Raw genomic sequence first — 21441 nt, 5'->3', positions numbered from 1 at the left:
TGGAAAATGCTTGAAGGATGGTGAAACCATGAATACATAACAAGATGTAGGATTCCACACCTCATCATAGAACATGGGGCTTGGAGATTTGCCTGCTCCACAAAGCAGGTTAGGCAACAGCCTGCAGTAGAGTTTAATGCTGGTGCAGCACAAGTGCTTTGGAGCACACTGTCTTGTCCACTTTGTTGGACAGGGGGATCTGCAGCAGATGATCTCTACATGTTCCCATGTTGATACATCAACATCATCTGTTACTGGGGCCCAGATTTTTAGATTTTTATAAAACAGATATAACCCTTTATTTTTAAGTATAAACAGTGGTTTGAGGAGCATTATAATGAACTCACATTGATGTCTTGACCACAAAATTCACATGAATTGAGCCCAGTGGAACACATCTGGGATTTTCTTGGGCACCAGCTCTGCACCGATGAGCCACTGGCCTGTAATGTAGGAGAAATCATGACCTGTTAGTAGACGTATTGTGCCACATGCCTCCGGAAACCTACCATAATGTTTTAGCTCATTAGTGTATGTTTTAACTATTATGACAAGCTCTTTGGGTCTTATTCTTTAGTTGTTGCTATTTGCTTTGTAACAATATAGCCTCACTTTACTACCTTTTAGTGCATGTGTTTAGCACAGTGACTGATTACAGCAGTAAGAATTGCCCTCACAGTTTTTGCTACATTTGTGATGAGTTTGTAATTAAGAAACATAATGATTTTTCTATTTTCTCCTGGCCCTAGCCCATATGTTCACTCTCCACAGAGTCAGCATGTTAATCTGGATTTGGTGACATTAGTGGTAGAGGAAGGCCAGATGTCATTCTTGTCGCCACCACCCCAATTCACCTTAGTTGGAATTTGTGTATCCTTGTCTGTGTACATCTACTGTTATCACATGTGAAAGTGTGTGAATGGTTTTGAAGTTTTTGCAAATCATGTAAATGAGGCAGTACCCAGGAATCAGCCCAATACTCGGCTAGACAAATGTACGAAACCACCTAAAACCCACATCCAGGCTGGCCAGCACTTCGTGCCTCAATGTTAATCCACTAGTCAGATTCAGTAAGAGGCCATCACACTTCCCCTAACATGGAAGCCGTGTGAAATGTTCACAGTTATTTGAGCAAATAACTGAGAAGCATCAAGATTTGGTAAAGAAAATATGCTTCGCATTCTTGGGAAATAAACTGGCTGATCTATGTAAGCCACAGATGCCAGATGCCACAGATGATATGAAGAAAATGTGTTCTATGTCACCGTCCAGATGATTGTTTCTTTTGTAACACTGGTGTTACTTGTTAAAAAAATTATAAAAACCTGGTTTTCGGTCCGGATTATCCTGTCCACCAACTACAAGAATGTTTTGATGATATTATCCTGGGTGTCTATAGTATTGCAAAGTATTATGCAGATGAACAAGCTCATGACACATTTCATATCACTTTGAACAGTTTTTACTAAACTGCTCAAACATACTTTGCTAAATGATTGGATTAGGGATTTGTGCATAATGAAAGTAAAATCTAAATTACTTGATCCCAGACTTATAGAAATGAACTTGTTAGAAAGTGGAACAATCATGCATCTATACAGATGATGAGAACATATATTTTCTCAGTCTATCAAAATAAATGTGATTTTTGCAACATGCATCATTGGCTACAACATGTGAGTTACAGAAAGCAATGCTCGTGCAGTTCATAGCAGCCATGCTGGATTTTTGAGTATGTTCCCAGATCACCAGGATGCGCATGAGAGCTATGGACCAACAAGTTTCTTGCCAGGCAGCAGCAGTAGCTCACTGGATGCATTGCAAGGCTACATCTAGATCCGGTCACTAGTTACAAGGCGGTGCCACATCACTTCCTGGAGAACAGACATTTAAGGAAACTTGGGGACCTTTGCGGGTAATTCCCATTGACAAGAGATGTCCAATTCATGTGCCAACTGCTTTCAGCCCCTTGATTAAGCTCTCTTCGATGTGCCAACTGTGACAGCAACATAATTCTGAGAAGTAGGCTTCTGCATTGGGAAACAACTCTTCAGATGTTAGTTATTTCCGTGTTTAATTCTGACTCCAGGGAGTTAGTGGGATTGAAATCCACAGAATTGTTCCTTTTGGTGGAACCACAGATGAGGCGGAGTTAATTTGTAAATTATAAATTGTGACAGACAGTTCTTTTTTTCTCAGAAGGACAATTAAGAAGCTATTGTACTGCTCCTGGGACTCTCTTTTAATTAGGAATAATAGGCAGATTTTTCAGTTTCATTTAGTAGTTAAATGCCGACTTGATGAATGAATTTTTGATTGAATATAAAAAGGAGGAGTGGAGATTCTCCTGAAACAAGATTATAGGCTGTGTGATACATGGTAACACCTGTGTATCAGCACCTTTCGTCCATTCTGTACATATGAACAAAAGCTGTGAAACACGTGGGGTTTCATTTCACTGGATGTGTTAATCCATAGAGATGCTTTATTACATTGTTCATATTTTTGGACTGAACCCTCTTGAATGGTGTGATAGACTTGTTTACTGACTGCTTCATAATTGCTGTTAGGAAAACTCAACACTAGGCTTTTAATTGCTTTTGAATTAAGTCCTGGTTTGTTTAAATCAAACAGTGGAAACTCCAGGTTGGAGTATCTACAATGTAAGGAAAGGATAGGTTGCTAAGAACCACAAAGAGGGCACATTAAGTTGCAGACAGGCACAATTAAAAGGCACTTTCACGTTAACGTTTGGCCATAGCCTTCATAAAAAGAAAGAAAGAGAAATACACACACATTCAATCGCACAAGCAAGCACAACTCACGCACACAAGACCACCATCTCCAGCAGGTTGGACCAGAATTCTCTCTCTCTATCACTCTCCCTCTCTCAGTTAAATCACTTACACATTTCTTTATTGTGAAAGCAGAACTTCAGAGTGCTCTTTCATCTCCATCTTTACTTTGTTCTAAAGTATTAAGTCGTACTGTAGAGTATGAAATTTGTTTATGTACCTCTGCAAATTCTTGTGCAGCAAATTTGTGAATCTTATTTTATTAGATAGATAAAAAATCTACTCACTAATCGGTGGCAGAACACACACATAAAGAAACGGTTGGAATTGGCAAGCTTTTGGAGCCAGTGGCCCCTTCTTCAGGCAGAGTGGCCCCTTCTTCAGGCAGAAGGGTTGAAGGGGAAGGAAGAGGGGTGAAGGAAAATGACTGGAAAGGTCTACAAAAAGGGGTACATTTTAGGAAATCACCCAGAACTTCAGTCTTCCCTTCTCATCCCACATGCTAAGTCTCCCCTGACCCATAGTTCCGGGTAACTTTCCTGAAATCTATCCCTTTTCATAGACCTCTCCAGTCGTTTTCCTTGAGCCCTCTTCCTTCCCCTTCAACCCTTCCGCCTGAAGAAGGAGCCATTGGCTCCAAAAGCTTACCAATTACAGCCGTCTTTTATGTGTGTGTTTTGCCACCACTTGGTGAGTAGATTTTTTATCTGTCCAATTAAATTATGAAATAAATCTTAGGTGAACAGCCTGGTATGTGTGCATAGGACACAATATTTCGGCAATCGACCATGTTGCCATCGTCAGATGCACTGATGACCTGATGAAGGCAACATGGTCGATTGCCTAAATATTGTGTCTTGTGCACACTCATACCAGGCTGTTCACCCAAGATTTATTTTGTCGTAAAATACGCCTGGAGAAACTGAAGAATCATATCCAATTAAATAATTTTCAGACCCTACCCTCTTGAAAATCTATGATCAACTTCTTCACTGACAGCTTCATAATTGCTGTTAGAAAAACTTAACACCACATTATAATTACTTTTGGATGACATGCTCACTCATTTCACATTACTGAAACCTATGCAGTATTGACAATAACCATATACCTCATTGAATGTAAAGTCTTTACATAGAACAAATGACATTTCACAAACATTTCATTTGTCTGAATCAACACCACAACTATTGTCAAACATATATTATTTGAGATCTTGTAGCTTTTTCATAGTAGGTCAGCAATACTAGAAAGTTCTATATTCACATCCTAGCAGGTACTTCCTTTCACAAAGTTACTGTGACTGCTGTCTCATTTTGAAGACAGACATCATACCTCAGCATTATTCTCCAAATGCAAACAAAGTAATAGATTCACGCTATATCTGTGTCCTCCTCTACAGTAACTTACTTTATGTTTTTTACTCACATCATTCATTGGTAAGAAGTTTTAGGGATACATTTCGCTACTGTGGAGTGATATGTAACAACACAAACCATTTGTAAATCAAGTGTCATGTATGCTTCATTGCCAGCAAAGTGCCTGTACTAAATATCCCTTTTTTTATGTGAATGGATGGCAGGGAAAGAAATCAACATTAGTCCAGAATAAACAGGCCTGCAATTTTCAGCCCACAGAATTGGCTAGTACTGACCCACTTTGTGCAAGTAGTGTCTTGGTAGCAGCTGATACCCTTCAAGAGCTGGTTCTGAAGATAAAGGGACAATCTGGACATTCACTGAATGTTGGCAAGAAGGCTGTTGATGAACTGAAGCTCAGCTTGTATGTCTCTGAATCCATCAGAGCCCACTATAATGGAAAACCTCTCCATTATGGTCTGGTGATAGTTGCCACATTGATATTACTTGCTATTGCTATGGCTGCTGACTGCTGATGGTAGGTGAGGACCTCTACATGCCAGAACTGCCTGGCTCAGGCAAGGCTAGTGGTTTCCATACTGGAGAAACCTGCTACGTTTATAGATGCACAAAACAGTCTGAGTTATCGTGGGGAGATGGATAATCTCGACATGACCCGCATTTACATTTAATGAGTTTGCTGTTTCCTCTTCGTTTATTGCTCTCATGTCAAATGAAAACAAAATGGATTTCTGTGCCCAGGAGCTATCAACTGAATTAAAATACATTGACATGAGCACAAAAGACTAAAATACATTATTAGTTTTAGATTTTATTTTATTTCCACCTTCCTGACAGTCAAGTGTTAATCATCTTGCAAAACAATGAAGTTATTTTTGTCAGTTTGCTAAAGAAATTTCGTGTTTATTAATCATTTCCACTGAGGCAATCAATTTATTTGAAACGAAGTGCTTAATTTCACACTATTGGCTAGTTTCAACTGTTCGCTGTATTTCAAAAGTGCATGTTTTCATCTTCTAGCACATATGGCATTATGCCATAATAAAGAACCAAACATGAGATAATACAGTACTGGTACTCCAAGAAAATTTACAACCAAATATGGACATATGAATGTGCACTTCAAGCCGAAGTATGCATTTTATTATGGTTCACAAAATTCCCATGTTCTTGGGGTATCCTCTGATGTCTTGCTTCTTTTATGGCATAATGTAAGATCTTTTAATGTTTTACACTTACGAACATATGGGCTTCCTGCATCATCATAGCTGCACAAGTGCGGTGATGCCCATTATCTGGCACTCTCTGGCAACTACTGAAATGAACCCATTTCTAACAGGTTGCAGGAAAATATTGCAAATGGTTGTTTGAAAAGCATTACTTTCAAAGTAAATATCCTTTTATGCAAGACGAACTGTGTGTGAGAATGTGCGATGAATTTCTTAAATCACAGAGCTTTTGACTCTCATTTAAAAATCAACTCTTTGAGGATGGCCATTTAGAAAAATTTCGAACCCAGAAGATCAGACATTTATGTCTTTATTAAAAATTTTATAGCACATTTGTGTGATGTACCTTAAAGTGTGACTCATGCAAAAAAAGATCAACATTGTATGTGAAAGCTTAGCTTCTCTTGCCCCTTATTAATCTTTGAGACCAATATTATATGTGAAAGCTTTGCTTTACTTGTAGCAACACTATGTATATTAATTTAAACCATTAACTTTTCCTATTTGCGTGTACGCACTACTTAACAGTGATATTGCTATTGGCTGACTACATCATGTGCCCTATGCTCTGAATATCCACTGCAATCGGCTGGCGAGAGCACGTGACATGATCTCTGACTGGCTGTATGCAGCGTACATGTTGCTGCACATCAAAGATCTTTCCAAAAAAAATTTTTAACTGAGTTTGCTTTAAAACCAAAGGGCAGGGAAGTCCTATGCTGATGTATAAAACCATAACTGTTATAAGGATTGATAAGTTTTACAGTTCCAAGGAAAAGTATACTGTCACTTAACACGAAGAAAGTGTATTTTCACCTGGGGTGAAAATGTAATTTTAACAGGGAAAAATCCAGGAATTTTTCTTTTCTTGTCCGTGTATACACCCTGTGTTTAACAATAAAAGGATTTATTTCTAATAAGACAAGTACAAGTACCAATAGCAGTTCATACAGTAAAAATTTGCCAGTTTGTCATAATACCGGCTAGATCATGATAACCAGTCAAGTCAAAGACCACAAGAAGAGTCATTTCTCTGAATCTTTTGGATGCAACAGATATGAATTCCATTTAAGTACACACAGGCATCTGTTAGAGGTCTGTGGGGCTGCTCAATTCATCCTCAGTGGCTGTGCATTGATTGATCCATGTGATACTCCTCTAGGATCAGAAACCGAAATAAATCATAAGATTGCTCCACTAGACACATGTTTTTAGCATACAGACAAAATGTGGTATAAATAAATTATGCAATTAGTGCCCTCAAACATCTACTCTATATTTATACTATGTGTCTTTAGCTCTTTAGATCACTAACAAATACAGCAACATACAGCTTGAGCAGAAGAGAAAGAAGAGAACTTTCTGCGCTGATGACCTCGATGTTGAGCGTTGAGCGCCCATAACCCCCCCCCCCCCCCCCCTGAGAACTTTCTCTTTATAATGTGCCACAAGCTACTCTGTTGCTAGCCATATTTTCAAATTTACAGCTATGAATAAGGTCAAGTTTATTGTCACATTATCAATCACTTGAACTTAAGAACTGTAACAACCAGGACTTTTTTTTGTCAGAGAATGCACACACAAGATGGAGTTCTAGCATACACTGACCAGCCAGAACATTATGACCACTGACCTACCATCATTATAAACCCATCAAGACGATAGCAGTGTCATCTGATTAGCAATCATTGCTAGTCAGACATACACACATAGCATATAGTATTAGTGAGTGTGCAGTCTGTTTGTAGAATGGGGAAGGCAGATGATCTATCTGAGTTTGACTGAGGGCATATTGTGCCAGACACTGAGCACCAGCATTTCGGAAACTGCAGAACTTGTTGGGTGTTCAAGAAGTGCTGCGGTGTGTGTCTTCAACTTTGGCAAACCCTAGGTAAAACCATGTCCAGACATCATAAAGTTAGCCAGTCACCCATCATTACGGATGACAGGCTGGTCGGACTGGTAAAATAGGAACTGTGGCAGAACTAAATCAGATTTTACTGCTGAGCAGAATACAAGTGTGTCTGAACATGCAGTGCGCCCAACACTCCTAATGATTGGCCTCCGCAGCTGGCAACCCATCCATATGCCATTGTTAACAGCATGGCATTGGCAACTATGACTGAAATGGGCACATGACCATCAGTATTGAACATCAGCACAGTGACAGAACATTGCATGGTCTATGAATTCCGATACCTTCTTCATCATGCCAATGGGAGGGCGCAAATCTGTCATCTTCAAGGGAACAGCACCTTGTCACCTGTACTGCAGGATGAAGACAAGCTGATGGCACTTCCATTATGTCTAGGGAACATACACAAGGGCCTCCATGGGTCCAGTGGGGCTTGTGCAAGGCACCGTGATTGTCAAGAAGTATCATGCAATGGTTGCAGACCATGTACACCCCTTCTTGATGATCATGTTTTCCGACAGCAGTGGCATTTTTTAACAAGATACTGCCCTGTGTCACAAGACAAGGAGTGTGATGGAATGGTTCGAGAAACACAGTGGTGGGATCCAATTCATGTGCTGCCCCCCCCCCCCCCCCCCAACTCACCAGATCTGAACCCAATCAAACACATTTGGGATGTGAGTGAATGTGGTGTCAGAGCTCATCAATGCTTCTCCCCATAATTTATGGGAATTAGGTGACTTGTGTGTGCAGATGTGTTGCCAACTCCCTCCAAGGCCTCACTGCTTCCATGCTATGATGTGTCACCACTGTTAACTGTGCCAAAGGTGCACATACCAGCTGTTAGGTAGGTGGTCATAATGTTCTCACTGATCAGTGTATTACTGCAACACACTGCGACGCCACCTTGGCAATTACTTTCTTGTACAATGAATTGGCCAGGTAGATTGGTCGACTAGACTGCCAGATCTTCATTCACTTGATTTCTTTTTATGGGTCCATCTGAATTAATAATTTATAAAGAAAATACTTCTGAGACCCACCTTCAGTGGAGAAAACAAAATACCAATGACATTACGGGAAGGGACATACGCATGAAATTTATCACATACACCATGGTCATTATTTTGAAGAATACTTATGAGACACTGTAAGTGTACTAACATAGTGCAGATTAATGTTTCTTGGTGACACTCATAGAATTGAAGTCTCCTACCTGAAAAACTAGATTGTGATCTCACAGTTCAGTAACAGCAGCCGCACCATAGATTTAAATTTGACTTACTGGCCCAATTATTTCTGTTAAACCACATTTGGGTGATGACCAGTTTAAAAGTATTAGTATTTCATATAAACCAGGTTAGCATGTACACTTAGTGATAACTGTCAGTGGCAACTTATTTTGTAAACATCCACTTTTTACAGTACACACTTCGTAAAACTATAGTCACTTATGTGTAGTTCTTAGAGTGAATCATGAACACATTAAATGTAGGCTTGACTGTTACACACACTTTGACAAAGAGATATTAATTCAGTGTTAGCTTTGCTACATATTGTTATGGAGAGGAGTGACACAAAGATGTTACTGGTGGCAGGCTTTAATATGGGGAGGCTGACTGGAGGATAGCTGAGTGTGCATTGACTTGAATGAAATAAGTTTACAAAGGTGTAACTAATCTGTGTCTATGTGCTTTTATTACATTGAATACTGTTCTCAGGCTGACTGCATCAAGGGTTTGCACAACTATTTATAGACATGTGTAGGAATAGTAGTTAAACTCTGCTATTACATTTATTTTGTAATGAGAACAAGGTCAAATTTTGAAGCAATATCATCCTACTGCTTCAAAATTTGACCTTGTTCTCATTAAAAAATAAACGTAATAGCCGAGTTTAACTATTATTCCTACACATGTCTATAAATAGTTGTGCAAACCCTTGATGCAGTCAGCCTATGAACAGCATTCAATGTATTAAAAGCACATAGACACAGTTTATGTTACACCTTTGTAAACTTATTTCCTTAAAGTCAATGCACACTCAGCTATCCTCCAGTCAGCATCTCCATATTAAAGCCTGCTGCCAGTAACATCTTTGTGTCACTCCTCTCGATAACAATATGTAGCAAAGCTGGCACTGAATTAATATCTCTTTGTCAAAGTGTGTGTAACAGTCGCGCCTACATTCAAAGTGTTCATGATTCACTCTAAGAACTACACATATTTGACTATAGTTTTATGAACTGTGCACTGTAACAAGTGGATGTCTACTACCCCCCATGAACCATGGACCTTGCCGTTGGTGGGGAGGCTTGCATGCCTCAGTGATACATATAGCCATACCGTAGGTGCAACCACAACGGAGGGGTATCTGTTGAGAGGCCAGACAAACGTGTGGTTCCTGAAGAGGGGCAGCAGCCTTTTCAGTAGTTGCAGGGGCAACAGTCCGGATGATTGACTGATCTGGCCTTTAAACACTAACCAAAACGGCCTTGCTGTGCTGGTACTGCAAACGGTTGAAAGCAAGGGGAAACTATAGCCATAATTTTTCCCAAAGGCATGCAGCTTTACTGTATGGTTAAATGATGATGGCGTCCTCTTGGGTAAAATATTCTGGAGGTAAACTATTCTGGAGGTAAACTATTCTGGAGGTAAACTATTCTGGAGGTAAACTATTCTGGAGGTAAACTATTCTGGAGGTAAACTATTCTGGAGGTAAACTATTCTGGAGGTAAACTATTCTGGAGGTAAACTATTCTGGAGGTAAAATAGTCCCCCATTCGGATCTCCGGGCGGAGACTACTCAAGAGGATGTCGTTATCAGGAGAAAGAAAACTGGCATTCTACGGGTCGGAGTGTGGAATGACAGATCCCTTAAACGGGCAGTTAGGTTAGAAAATTTAAAAATGGAAATGGATAGGTTAAAGTTAGATATATTGGGAATTAGTGAAGTTTGGTGGCAGGAGGAACAAGACTTTTGGTCAGGTGAATACAAGGTTATAAATACAAAATCAAATAGGGATAATGCAGGAGTTGATTTAATAATGAATACAAAAATAGGAGTGCAGGTAAGCTACTACAAACAGCATAGTGTACGCATTATTGTGGCCAAGATAGACATGAGGCCAACGCCTATTACAGAAGTACAACTTTATATGCCAACTAGCTCTGACGATGACGAAGAAATTGAAGAAATGTATGATGAAAAAAAAGATAGTGAAGGGAGACGAAAATTTAATAGTCAGAGGTGACTGGAATTCGGTAGTAGGCAAAGGGAGAGAGGGAAACGTAGTAAGTGACTATGGATTGGAGGTAAGAAATGAAAGAGGAAGCTGCCTGGTAGAATTTTGCACAGAGCACAACTTATTCATAGCTAACACTTGGTTCAAGAATCGTAAAAGAAGGCTGTATACATGGAAGAAGCCTGGAGATACTAACAGGTTTCGGATAGATTATATAATGGTAAGACAGAGATTTAGGAACCAGGTTTTAAATTGTAAGACATTTCCAGGGGCAGATGTGGACTCTGACCACAATCTATTAGTTATGAACTGTAGATTAAAACTGAAGAAACTGCAAAAAGGTGGGAATTTAAGGAGATGGGACCTAGATAAACTGAAAGAATCAGAGGTTGTACAGAGTTTCAGGGAGAGCATAAGGGAACAATTGACAGGAATTGGGGAAAGAAATACAGTAGAAGAAGAATGGGTAGCTTTGAGGGATGAAGTAGTGAAGGCAGCAGAGGATCAAGTAGGTAAAAAGACGAGAGCTAGTAGAAATCCTTGGGTAACAGAAGAAATATTGAATTTAATTGATGAAAGGAGAAAATATAAAAATGCAGTAAATGAAGTAGGAAAAAAGGAATACAAACGTCTCAAAAATGAGATCAACAGGAAGTGCAAAATGGCTAAGCAGGGATGGCTAGGGGACAAATGTAAGGATGTAGAGGCTTATCTCACTGGGGGTAAGAAAGATACTGCCTACAGGAAAATTAAAAAGACCTTTGGAGAAAAGACAACCACTTGTATGAGTATCAAGAGCTCAGATGGAAACCCATTTCTAAGCAAAGAAGCGAAAGCAGAAAGGTGGAAGGAGTATATAGAGGGTCTATACAAGGGCGATGTACTTGAGGACAATATTATGGAAATGGAAGAGGATGTAGATGAAGATGAAATGGGAGATACAATTCTGCGTGAAGAGTTTGACAGAGCACTGAAAGACCTGAGTCGAAACAATACCCCGGGAGTAGACAACATTCCCTTAGAACTACTGACAGCCTTGGGAGAGCCAGTCCTAACAAAACTCAACCATCTGGTGAGCAAGATGTATGAGACAGGTGAAATACCCTCAGACTTCAAGAAGAATGTAATAATTCCAATCCCAAAGAAAGCAGGTGTTGACAGATGTGAAAATTACCGAACTATCAGTTTAATAAGCCAAGGCTGCAATATACTAACGCGTATTCTTTGCAGACAAATGGAAAAACTAGTAGAAGCCGACCTCGGGGAAGATCAGTTTGGATTCCGTAAAAATATTGGAACACGTGAGTCAGTACTGACCCTACGACTTATCTTAGAAGCTAGATTAAGGAAAGGCAAACCTACGTTTCTAGCATTTGTAGACTTAGAGAAAGCTTTTGACAATGCTGACTGGAATACTCTCTTTCAAATTCTGAAGGTGGCAGGGGTAAAATACAGGGAGCGAAAGGCTATTTACAATTTGTACAGAAACCAGATGGCAATTATAAGAGTCAAGCTACATGAGAGAGAAGCAGTGGTTGGGAAGGGAGTGAGACAGGCTGTAGCCTCTCCCCGATGTTATTCAATCTGTATATTGAGCAAGCAGTGAAGGAAACAAAAGAAAAAATCGGAGTAGGAATTAAAATCCATGGAGAAGAAATAAAAACTTTGAGGTTCACTGATGACATTGTAATTCTGTCAGAGACAGCAAGGGACTTGGAAGAGCAGTTGAACAGAATGGATAGTGTCTTGAAGGGAGGATATAAGATCAACATCAACAAAAGCTAAACGAGGATAATGGAATGCAGTTGAATTAAGTCGGGTGATGCTGAGGGAATTCGATTAGGAAATGAGACACTTAAAGTAGTAAAGGAGTTTTGCTATTTGGGGAGCAAAATAACTGATGATGGTCGAAGTAGAGAGGATATAAAATGTAGACTGGCAATGGCAAGGAAAGCCTTTCTGAAGAAGAGAAATTTGTTAACATCAAGAATAGATTTAAGTGTCAGGAAGTCATTTCTGAAACAGTGTAGCCATGTATGGAAGTGAAACATGGATGATAAATAGTTTAGACAAGAAGAGAATAGAAGCTTTCGAAATGTGGTGCTACAGAAGAATGCTGAAGATAAGGTGGGTAGATCACGTAACTAATGAGGAGGTATTGAATAGGATTGGGGAGAAGAGAAGTTTGTGGCACAACTTAACTAGAAGAAGGGATCGGTTGGTAGGACATGTTTTGAGGCATCAAGGGATCACCAATTTAGTATTGGAGGGCAGCGTGGAGGCTAAAAATCGTAGAGGGAGACCAAGAGATGAATACACCAAGCAGATTCAGAAGGATGTAGGTTGCAGTAGGTACTGGGAGACGAAGGAGCTTGCACAGGATAGAGTAGCATGGAGAGCTGCATCAAAGCAGTCTCAGGACTGAAGACCACAACAACAACAATCATCCTACTGATTCCCCTAATCATTTTAATTAACCATGTACTAGAAGATACGAAAAGTACTAAAGTTTAAGGCATTTACCTACACAGTCTTCTATCAACTTACATGTAAAATTTCCTTGTTTATAATTTTTTCCAGTTTATTTAAATTCTTAATTAGTGACTTAATTAGGTAACCAGATAAACTTTTGAATTAAAAAATTAGGGCAGCAAAAATATAAAGTCAAATCATGGAATCAAACTAGTTTTAGGGTTCATGTGAACAGGAACTTGCAGTGTGGCAAAACTTTAATTACAAATATTATTTAAGTTAGTAATTTTTTGAAAAATGAAACTAGTTACTGGAAAAACCAAAATCATGGCTTTCTAATGTGCAGTATCAATCCTCTCATAGCTACTGATTAGCTCACATTAATTTGCTGATTACTTAATGTTGTAACAATTTCAATTTTACCCAATTAACAAGCTTTTAGGCAAAACCAAATATGTCAGGAACTGAAAACTGTGACATACATAATGAAATTCTGCAAAATATTGTACAAACAGTATTTCAGCAGTTTTGGGAACACAAGCTGTATACATTACATGTATAAATAGGACACAGCTTTAAGTTAAGAGGGGAAAAGTTACCGGTAGTTATTTAACAGGAGTAGAACTACTGCAGGTGGAATAACTGCACTTTATTATGTTTCAACACATTTAAAGAGTTTCTTTTATTTATAACTTGTATTTGGTTTTCAAATTCTTATTATTTAACTTAGGCATTGACTGCTAATTGTATTTGATATTCCGATTCTTTTTACCTGTTATTTAAAATGAGCTGACACAAAAATAAATAAAATGAAATGCAAGCACGTTAAAGCAGTTGCTTCCCAGATTCCTTTCCCTATGATAAGTGCCCTAATAGACAGTATAGTTAGTAAAATGTTGACCTGTGGTGCAGATTTATAGCTCTTTCATCCTGGCTGCTGCAGGTGAACAATAATGTTCAAAGCTCCTTTCACATTTCTCAATATTATGTGCTCTAACTTTTAATTCCCCATTGTAATATAGAAACAGAGGAAGAGTACTGTGTTTATTGCTCAATGTGTGGTTCTGTACATGAAATATTTGACCTCATTCATGTTTCATTCTGTAAGTCTGTAAATATAGGAAGCATATTGGATAATGACAGGACCCCATTAACAACCACAATTATTACGAAAATTAGATGATACCAGAATGAATTGTCACTCAGCAGAAGAGTGTGTGCTGATATGAAACTTCCTGGCAGATTAAAATTGTGTGCCAGACTGGGGCTTGAAGCCCGTAGGATTCGAGTACTGGTCTTGCATACAGTCTCCATCTGCCACAAAGTTTCAGTTATGAGACTGATTGTTTTTAGACACTAATTGGTATTTCTCAATTACAGCAAGTAGTTCACATTGACAAGAAGTTTCTGTGTCAGTAACAGATGAAATCTCTTTTACCCATCGTACCATGCCTATGTCCTAGGCTTACTGCATTATATAATTGAAATTTGAATTAATAATATTCCATTTTCCTTGTACATATTCTTATAGATTTTTCTGCTTTCAATTTTCTGGGCATAACTTTTACACAGACAAAGTGAGAACAAAATTTATCATAAACGGATCTTATAAAAGGTTTCATACATTTACTGAAAAAATGATTATCTCCTTTTCCAGGGTAGTTCTGCATTTCGAGAATCATCCCAGCAGTGATTATGGACCCATTCCAACCCGATGATTGGTACAAAATGAGTTTTCTGAATGAACTTTTTGTGTATTACATGCTTTGCATGTTATGTAGCCTTTATGCTACTTATCTTCTAATAAAAACAAAATAATATTTTTTAAACATTTGTTTGGGATTACTTCAAACAAACATACTGAATTACTACAGTTACTTTGTTATTTACATCTTCTCAAACAATATGGGTGGTATTATTGCAGACATATTATGTTGTAAAACACTTTATTACTGTTGTAAATCATTTAATACAAATCTTTATTCAACAATACATCTTTAGTTATGTTTCCTAGGAGGAAGGAAGTAGGAAATTTGGAGTTTGGTATATTCATAACTAGATTAAGAATATCCCTTAAAGTAACACTTTCTGTAAATTGCACAATATTTTTAATTCTAATATTGAAAATTCCTGTTAGTAATGCAGTGCTAATAGTAAACTATTACTGAAGTACAAAAATAAGACTCCAGTGCATGCCCCACTTGAGCTCTATTAGCTTAAGGAGTTGCTTCCTGTATTGTTTTCACAACTAACATGTAATTAGGAAACCTACCATTTTACACAAAGTGCACTTCGAAAAAAATCTACAGAAAAAAACCATCAGAAATTATTGAAAGACCTATCTTATTGATATCCTCTGTTCACAAAAAACCAGTAACTGTATTAGGTTACTATAAATGTAGACTTGGAAGCCATTCACTGGTAAGAATCAAATTTTCCATGTGATACCTCTAGTAAACATCAGCAGAGCCTCCTCCATATACTACATTATTAGTGAATTTCTTGATTACTTTCTTCAGCTTCATCATTTTCTGTTTATTGTACAATTTATAAGCTCTTCATCATCCACTATCACCCAACACAAGCTGTTCCAATGTTGCTTAGGGGTGCACAGGCAGCCCCAAGCCCCCCATCAACTCACATGCAGGCAGACATGAGCAGTATAAGCTACTTGCCAAGTGGCTCTACTCCATCATATCCTTGTTTTTCTGTGTGTGCAAGCCATTTGCCCAACTCAGCCCATGGGCACTCAGCAGGTTATTATCTTCCTTCTTGGTAACATTTACGTATGTAGCCTACATTTCATCAACATCGCGGCCTCTAAGATAGTGTGGTTTCTTTCAGCTAACTTTTGTGAAACTCTTCTTCTATGAGCAATTGCTACATCATCAGTAGATGCACTTATCTGGGTTGACTTTATGCCCTTGTAAGCAGATATTTGAAACTTTTGAAGAGCTACTTCAAGAGTCACATTAAAAAGCATTGCAGAGAATGCATCCCTTTGGCTCCTGTGCTAATGCTAAAACATTTACTTAGTTCTCCATCCATTCACACGCCAATATTTTTTGGATAAGTGACACATACTTAGACAGTGTACCAAGCAGTAACAAGTCATTTAGCATTTCTGCTCTATGAGGACCATTGAAAGCCTGCTTGCAGTTTACATTGAGTTTATGAAGCTCAATATCATACTCATACACATTTCCATATATTTGCCTCAGCATAAATATCTGATCTGTTGTTAATCGATTAGGCCAAAATCCACAATGATATTCTCCCAGTATCTCTTCTGCATGTGGGGAGCCTATTATAGACAGTTCTATATAGAATCTTATAGGTTACATTCAGCAGGGTAATTTCTTAGTAATTCAAATAATTGTCCCCTTTATTGTCGATTGGTTGGATTACCCTTAAGGTCCACTCTTCTGGGATTCTTTCCTGATTGTATAACAGCTTGATAAGTTTGTGGCTTCACTTATGGAGACAAATTCCCCTATATTTTTCCTGTTCTGCAGGTATTCTATAACTGCACATATTTATATCAGTACCTGGTGCTTTGTAATTTTTTAGACAGATCGCTACCTTCTGTACTTCCTCTATTATGGGTTATTCTGTTTCTGGAACTGCAGTGTAGTAGAGTGCAGCTGCTCACCACTGGAAGACTGCCCTCCAGAATTTGCTTAAAGATTTCTATCCTATTATTTAGAACATCTTGTTTCTCTGTTATCAAAATTCTCTCTTTGTCTTTACATGCTGTTGTTTTTCAGTCTAGAATGCCTTTTTTTAAAATTTTCTTATAAATTATTTTGTGGTCATGCCTTTGATAGTACTCTTCCACCTCTATCTTTCTCCTTATGACTTCTCTTTTTTCTTCTAAATACCAGTTCAACCTCTCTTATCTTTTCTTTATATAGTGCCTCATTTCATTTTGTGTTTTGCCATAAGCACTTGAGTCTTGCTTCCTTTTTCTATTCCACTGCCTGTATACATTCATCATCATACCAGTCTTTATTTATAAGTCTCCTTATTTCCACCATGTTTCATGTGCTAAGCCGCTATGCTTCCTTAGCCCATCTATCCATTTGGCTACAATATTCCCTTCACGACTCTATTTTGTTTGTATTACAATCTTGATTACACCTGATCAGTTTGTTTGTTTTCCAGTCTCTGTTAATGATTTCCACGATTCACCTTTTCATTGCTAGCTGAGAAGCTCTCAATATTTGGATAGTTTCTGGTACAAAAGGTACAGTTTTAAAAACTGAAAGGTTTTTATAATTTATGCGACATCGTGATGAAAAGAGTTTGATGATATCTTACTTCTTTACACCAACAGATACTCATACTATAAAAATGTTTACTGAAGAGGCAGGTGCATAGAGATGTCTTTAATTTTGCAGTCTGTTTTATTGTTTTTATATGCTCAGGCAATTTATTACATAATTTCTTCCTGCATGGAATATGCCATTCTGCCTGAGGGTTGTTCTTGGTATAGTCAGCATGTAGGTCCCTCCTTTTGTGTTGTGTGCATGGAGCTCTAGATTTGTAAGTTTTTTCAACAGAGCATGTGGTTGTCACTTTTGTGTTTTCCATTTATTGTATTCTTCATTAGTCCTTTTCAGGGTTCCATATCTCAATTGCTAAAAATGGAACCCTTATACACACATCAAAATTTTTTTTGCATCATCCTGGTTCCCAGAACTCCTGAAGATAGACGTTGATTGTGGATATTGTATCACAGACACAGTCCCTTTGATTGTTCAGAGATGTCACTAAACCTGCCCAAAGATGTAGACAACCATGCATGAGCATCGCCTATTACACGGAGGGGGTCCGACAGCGGATCAGTTCCAGTTGATGACCGCTACCTGGCTTGGAGAAACCCTGACAGCAATGTCACCATGTTGAATAATGCTTTTTGTGCAGCAACAGGACATCCTGTTATGACTCACACTGTGTGCAATAGGCTGCATGATGCGCAACTTCACTCCTGACGTCTATTGCGAGATCCATCTTTGCAACCACGACACCATGCAGTGTGGTACAGATGGGTCCAACAACATGCCAAATGGACCATTCAGGACTGACATCACATTCTCTTCACCAGTGAGTGTCGCTTATGCCATCAACCAGACAATCATCGGAGACATGTTTGGAGGCAACCGAGTCAGGCTGAACACCTTAGACACACCGTCCAATGAGTGCAGCAAGGTGGAGGTTCCCTGCGGTTTTGGGTGGCATTATGTGGGGCCGACGTATGCACTGCTGGTGGTCATGGAAGGTGCCGTAATGGCTGTACAATATGTGAATGCCATCCTCCAACCAATAGTGCAACCATATCAGCACATATTGGTGAGGCATTCCTCTTCGTGGACAACAATTTGCGCCTCCATCATGCACATGTTGTAAATGACTTCCTTTGGTATAACAACACCTCAGTTAGAGTGGCCAGCATGTTCTCCCGACATGAACCCTATTGAACATGCCTAGAATAGATTGAAAAGGGCTGTTTATGGACAACGTGACACACCAACTACTCTGAGGTATCTACACCAAATCGCTGTTGGGGAATGGGTCAATGTGAACCAACAGTGCCTTGATGAACTTCTGGATATTATGACATGACAAATACCGGCATGCATCAATACAAGGCATGCATCAATGCAAGAGGATTTGCTACTGGGTGTTATGAGGTATCGGTGTGTACAGCAAACTGGACTGCCACCTCTGAAGGTCTCACTGTATGGTAGTACAACATGCTCGGTGTGGTTTTTGTGAGCAATAAAAAGGGTGGAAATGATGTTTATGTTGATCTCTATTCCTATTTTTGGGACAGGTTCCACAACTCTCAGAACTGAGGTGATGCAAACCTTTTTTATGTGTATAAGCTCAGTTTGTTGTCCATCTGTCTGTCTGTCCGACTTTTCCAAGCCCTTTTTCTCAGGAACGGTTAGAGGTATCAAGCTGAAATTTGTGTCATGTATTAAGGTCTATGATCGCTTGATAATGTAAAAAAGTGAAGCCTCTAAGTCAGTGCAGTCAAAAGACAGGGCCATTTATGTCACTCATTCTGAGACTCGCAAACTCACTCATCCAAATGTGTAGAGTACTTCCTGTTGATCTAGAATCATGAAATTTGACAAGAAGCAAGATATCACACTACAACCAAATGAAAAAAAATTGAAAATTGTTAATTTGTAATTATATCACACAAAAATAAAATAAAATAAATACCTTGGTATTAGCTTCAAGTCAATACAATAAAAATATATGATCATTTATGTCACATATTTTAATAGTCACAAACTCACTCACTCGAAACTTAGGAGTACTTCCCCTTGTTACAGATTCATGAAATCAGACTAAAAGAAAGATTTCACAGTACAAGTAAAGGGGAAAAAAATCAGAAAATTGTTAGCTTTTAATTATATCACATGAAAAAATATTTCTTTTATCATTTGTTATTCAGCTTCAAACACAAAATTAAGAAATTCTCAAAAGTCTTGGAATTCCTGGGACTGAAATCTTGTCAGTACCAGTGTTGATAATAAGCTAAAATTGTCAAGATTCTTGATTCCTGCAATGATGGACTGTCTACATACATAAAGAAGTTTGCACGAAACTCTCAGTGTGTGAGTCTTACTTCCACCTGGCCAGTTTTTAACAAAAATTGTACAGCAAATATGTCATGATATTGGGCAGGTCAGATTTTTATGTCATAAAATACAAAGATTGAGCATTCAGAAGTAATCATACAATCTAAGACAAAAAAGAAGACAAAACAATGACCCACCATGGAGCAATTATATGAATGGGATGGAAATCAGTAGATGTGATGTACATGTTCAGACAAACAAGGGATAACAATTTCGGGAAAATTGGATGATTTATTCGCAAGAAAGAGCTTCACAAATTGTGCAGGTCAATAACATGTTGATCCACCCGTTTGGAATGAAATGGCATACCAAACTACCACTGATAATTGAGCCGTGTGGCAGGTGACACTCAAGTCGGTATCCCACTGGTCCTCTCCAGACACGTCTTGGCTGGAGTAGAATTGTCTTTTGTGATAAGTCCTGCTTCAAACTGAGTCCAGGTGACCAGTGAAGTCTTGTCCAGAGATTCCATGGGCAGTGGTGGCATACCAACCTGACTGTCACCTACCATACAGCCTGACAACCAGGATTGATTATGGTCTGGGATGCCATTTCATTTCATAACAAGACCCATTTGGTTCTCATCTGTGGCACCCTTACAGCACAGCATTATGGTGATGATACTCTACATCTCATTTTGTTGCCCGTCATGACAAGCTTACATTTAAGCAAAACAATGCCCTTCTGCACACAGCAAGAGTTTCTGCTGCTTGTCTTTGTGCTTGCCAAACCCTACCTTGATCATCAGGGTCGCCAGATCTCTCCCCAAATGAGTTTTTTTGGAGTATTTTGCGCAGGGCGTTCCAACCAGCTCAGTATTTTGACAATCTAACATGCTAATTGGGCAGAATTTGGCGTGACATCCCTCAGAAGGACATCCAACAACTCTTATCAACCAATGCTAAGCTGTATAACTACTTGCATAAGGGTCAGAGCTAGACCACTGCATTATTGACTAACTCAATTTGTGAAGCTCTTTCTCTTGAGTAAATGACCCATTTTTTCTGAAACTGTAATCATTAATTTGTCTGTGCAAGTACATCACATCAGCTGATTTCCATCCCATTCAAATAATTCCTTAGCGTGTGCTTACTCAAACATTACAGTCATTCCAAAATAAAACTAAACAGGTTGACAAGTGTGTGTATATAATTTTCATGATAGCAGTCAACAATAGTCATACAGCTGTTCAGTTCACTCTATTTACACATAATGTAACATCTTCAACTATGTCACACTTGACAAAATTTGTACAAATTTTCTACTGACTTTATGTTATTACAATAATTACAAAATGTGCCAAAATCAATGCCCCAAGGAAAAGGGTGGTATCAATGACACCCTCTATGCCACACCCTGAGACCTTTTCATGTTGACTCTTAGTGGCAGTGTGTCTGAAATCTTCTTCTCAGCCACCCATGTGAAAACCATGATTTCAACACTGGGTATTGCCATTCTGACCTCCATTGAAGGGGCATCAAAAGAAGGGTTGAAAGGTGGGTAAGATGAGATGTGACAACCTTCCCATAATGTGACAGGTCCATTGGGCAGAATTTTGACGAAATGTGGTGCCAATGTGACAACATTAAGTCACCTCACACATCACATGAACTGCTGAGTTCTGGCATTTTCTTGTGTGTATCATTGAGCCCAAGGGTGATATCACACAGTGCCATGGTTTTTCATCATTACAGAGGAAGGTTGTAGGCACCTCTGAGCCAAATTTCAAACTTACACATCACAATGGGAGT

The 21441-nt window shown here is 38.7% G+C and overlaps 1 protein-coding gene across 2 annotated transcripts in view; it reads left to right on the top strand.

Annotated features, from left to right (window-relative positions):
• The window catches only part of LOC126100159 (proton-coupled folate transporter-like), a 158711-nt gene extending 143848 nt beyond the window's left edge, over positions 1–14863 (top strand). For both annotated transcript variants that reach the window (XM_049910702.1, XM_049910701.1), the window contains one exon: positions 14692–14863. In XM_049910702.1, the coding sequence (XP_049766659.1) occupies positions 14692–14752 (61 nt within the window). In that variant the 3' untranslated portion in view covers positions 14753–14863. The remainder of the gene's footprint in view (positions 1–14691) is intronic.
• The last annotated feature ends 6578 nt before the right edge of the window (positions 14864–21441 follow it).

The sequence above is a fragment of the Schistocerca cancellata genome, chromosome 9, assembly GCF_023864275.1.
Source record: "Schistocerca cancellata isolate TAMUIC-IGC-003103 chromosome 9, iqSchCanc2.1, whole genome shotgun sequence".
NCBI lineage: Eukaryota > Metazoa > Arthropoda > Insecta > Orthoptera > Acrididae > Schistocerca > Schistocerca cancellata.
This window is presented reverse-complemented; position numbering and strand designations above follow the sequence as displayed.